At 35.1% G+C, this 3,485-nt stretch overlaps 1 protein-coding gene across 1 annotated transcript; it reads right to left on the reverse strand.

The window, feature by feature from the left end:
• Nucleotides 1-20: 20 nt before the first annotated feature.
• Nucleotides 21-2,599, reverse strand: LOC111412422. Its single transcript, XM_023043347.1, has 2 exons — nt 2,433-2,599; nt 21-772 (listed from the first exon to the last, which is right to left on the reverse strand). The coding sequence occupies exons 1-2, from the start codon at nt 2,504-2,506 to the stop codon at nt 580-582; spliced, it is 267 nt and encodes an 88-aa protein (XP_022899115.1). The 5' UTR covers nt 2,507-2,599; the 3' UTR covers nt 21-579.
• Nucleotides 2,600-3,485: the final 886 nt, after the last annotated feature.

The following is a 3,485-nucleotide window of genomic DNA, read 5'->3' on the forward strand; positions in this document are numbered from 1 at the left end:
AGGGTGGTTGGTGGCCATAGTTTACAAAACCAGGGAAGCTCTTAATTACAGTTCACAAGCTTCACATGATAACTATGGCACTAACATAATATATTAGGTGCTACCATATTGATTCCTAAAACCAAATAGCCTTGGCATCAATCAGCTTTTGCTTTAGAGATCCATCAACATGAAGGGAGATTACATCTTTAGCCAAGCCGACATATCGACCACCAATAAACACTGCCGGAACAGTTGGGTTGCAGCCTAGTGCTCTTAAGGCACGCTCCATTTCTCTCCCCTATGCATCTTGATCAAGCTCATGCACAGTGAAGCCGATAGTACATAAGCTCTTAAGAGGAACTATCCTTGATGATTCGCTTGAAAATGACTCTGTGTGCTGAATCCAAGTTAATGAAAGAAAACTGCTCCCAGTGAAGCCGATGGTGCATAAGCATGTATACAAAGTATTCAGGAGCTCAAAAATTTACAGCCGATAGTACATAAGCATGTATACAAAGTATTCAAGGGCTTAAAAATTTACTTGATTTGATCTTGGATCAGAACATTATTTGGAGAAATAAACTAACAAGTGTTTTGTCATTTGTCAATGAAATCTTTCATGAAAGGACTATTCTGCTCAATGTAGGCACTCCGACGCCAATTCTCTACAGCTCTCCTAACAGTTGAATTTGCCCTATGTATCTCCTCGACTGTAAACTTGTGTTCAATAATTCCCAAGGGTCCAGGTTGAAGAACCTTAACCACAGTTTCCATATCCTTCTCCAGTTGCCTGTGGAGAAAATGTCCGAGATACAATGTCAGTTTTTATTGAATACAAACATGTGCTCAACCATGACACAAGGAAACATAAATCTATCAACCAATTAAGAATAAATCTATCTTGCTTATGCGCATTTCAGGCCAAAGGGAACTAAGGTAATCTGGGCCAGCTCTGTTTGGAACTCATATGTGACACCAAATCACGTTTTTATCTTGTGGTTGGCAGTCAAATCTAAACTACTTACAAAGGACATATTGGAATATCTCCAGATTGACCATAAGTGCTGATTTTGCGAACGCATGGATGAGACAACAAGTCATTTATTCTTTGACTGTTCATTTTGCCAATCTATTTGAAAAATTATCCGCCCAGGAATGCCTAGTGTAATTGTATATGTACTTGATTTGGACTCGTAAGCTTGGGAATGCCCGGTGTATTTGAATAGATATTTTTTTATCAATACATTTCATATTTACCCAAAAAAAAAAAAAAAAAAAAAAACACACTATCAACCAATTAAGATCCTCAGTTGTTACTGTTGAAAATATTTCTAAATAAATGTATCCCCTCTATAGGGGCTTAAAGTTTTAGATAAAAGTGGTATCTGAATAACAAAATGTCGGAGTTGAAGTCTCGCCACTACCCTTTAGTGAAACATGTATGGAGTCTTCGATAAACAAAATCAATCCTAACACTGTGTGAAGGGGCATGTTAGAGATATAAATATGAATAAATAAATCAATCCTAACAAGTTAGTCAACAATCACACCTGTTATGAGGAGAAAATCTATGGGTTCAGATCAAAATGGAACAAAATTTTGTTCTCACTCCATAAAATCAATTTTTGGGGCGCAACAAGAATTTGTATCCTTAAATCATATCAGAGGGGTTTGCATTTATTGTGGAAATTCCAGTTCTCTATGCCACCCAAATTTTTCAAGTATTCTACCGTGAAGGAGGTTAATAAACTACAGTAATTTACAAAAAAATTTGTCCCTAAAGGCACCTGAACCTTGCATCTTTCATGACCACATCGAATGGACATCCATGGTCAAGAATATAGACCGTCGAAGGGTAAAAGCATTTCAACTGGAATACAAAAATTCCATATATAGAATAACTTAAAATTTATAACCTCAGAAATAGAAATGCAATGCATAGCCCTTCCAATATACAAATCATCTGCAGCACGTTTATGGCACTGAGGAGAATTGGCCTGAAGTATGTATTGCTAAAGAAGAAAAAAGCTAAAATCTTTTCCATTGTACTGTGCACCAAACATGGTATTAAACCACAATACGTTAAGGAGTGTACAGACTCCCATCAAAAGTACTAGGTGGAACAAGCCCTAGAAACAACCTAAACTCTTTGAAGATTATTGATGTTATTGTTCTGAATAATGATTGTACATGCCAGAACTCACATCACTGAATCAAAATGTGCACCTTGATCCTTCTCTATATCCAACATTTTCAGATCATCTCTTATTCCTTGTGTCGAAAATGATTTATATACAGCAAACCAAATTGTCAAATTATCCCCTAATAAGGTATCACTGTTCTCTAAACAACGATTGAAGAAGTCAGCGGTATCACTTATCGCTCATCAGTTCACGCACAGTAAAAACAGAGGCATACACCGAGAAAGGAAGAGATTGAAAGAAGAGTACCTGAAAAATCTGGAAAATGGCAACGATTGGCCCAGCCTCGACAGAGATAGAGGCATATTCATCCAAGCAAGCATACATAAAATTCACCCGGTCTTTTTGCAAATGGAGATTAGGGTTTCAAAGAAGATTTGATATTCGCAATTGCCCTTCTGGGGTGAAAGCGTTGTTATATATACGGACATCATGTCATGTTTGGGTAGGCTTAAAAATTTACTTATAAGTAAATATTTTCAAGTTCATTTTTTAAATAAATAAAATATAAAAAGAGCATATAAATACAGGAGTACTTTTCAGTTTAGCTTTGTCAAAGTTACCATTTTCCACTTTGACCAAATTTTTTTTGTCATTCACTACAATAGCCTCTTAAGGTGTAAACGGTAAAAATACTCTTAAGTTGTTACACAATTACAAAAAATAATATTGTTTAAAAAGACTATTATACCCTTTTAAGTTACAAAAAATTTCACACTTCCCACTTAAATTTCCAAAACCAAATAATTTTTTTATCTGTTTACTCCAACACAGACAAAAACAGCTTCATTTTTCATTTGCTTCAACCGTGAATCTCATAAATTTATAAAAACGCTCAACAAAAAAAATATTTTTAGTCAGCACTACGAATCGGTAAATATATTTACATATTATTAATTTCATTATTGTTGAATTAGTAACTTCTTTTATCATTAAAACTTATTTTTTTACATAGGCAGATAAATTTTTACAATCTCAAATAGATTTATAATTTTTTAAACAAAATCGAAAAAAATTTATATGAACAAATCTCAAAACGGTGGGCCCCCGGTTGCTGGATCCGGACGACCCTTACTTTTAGGCCGTTCGGATTCACCCATCCGAATTCGCCTAATCCAGTCTGCTGTTTTCGAAGTGTTGGATCCAAACGGCCAGGCCAAATGTTGGTTCGGACGGCTTTTGAAATCCTTTTTTATCTCCTAATTATATTTTTTAACAAATTATGTTTTCCTTATGTAGATATGGGATCGGCTGCAATTCCAATTTACTACTTTGGTAAATTTGAAATGAATGAAAATGAAC

This window comes from Olea europaea, chromosome 16 (genome assembly GCF_002742605.1).
Source record: "Olea europaea var. sylvestris chromosome 16, O_europaea_v1, whole genome shotgun sequence".
Taxonomy (NCBI): Eukaryota; Viridiplantae; Streptophyta; class Magnoliopsida; order Lamiales; family Oleaceae; genus Olea; species Olea europaea.

Coding starts and splice junctions, on each gene's coding strand:
- LOC111412422 (XM_023043347.1), bottom strand. CDS start 2,506: ATGCTTGCTTGGATGAATATGCCTCTATCTCTGTCGAGGCTGGGCCAA. Junction 773..2,432: donor CCATTTTCCAGATTTTTCAG/GTACTCTTCTTT, acceptor TTTTCTCCACAG/GCAACTGGAGAAGGATATGG.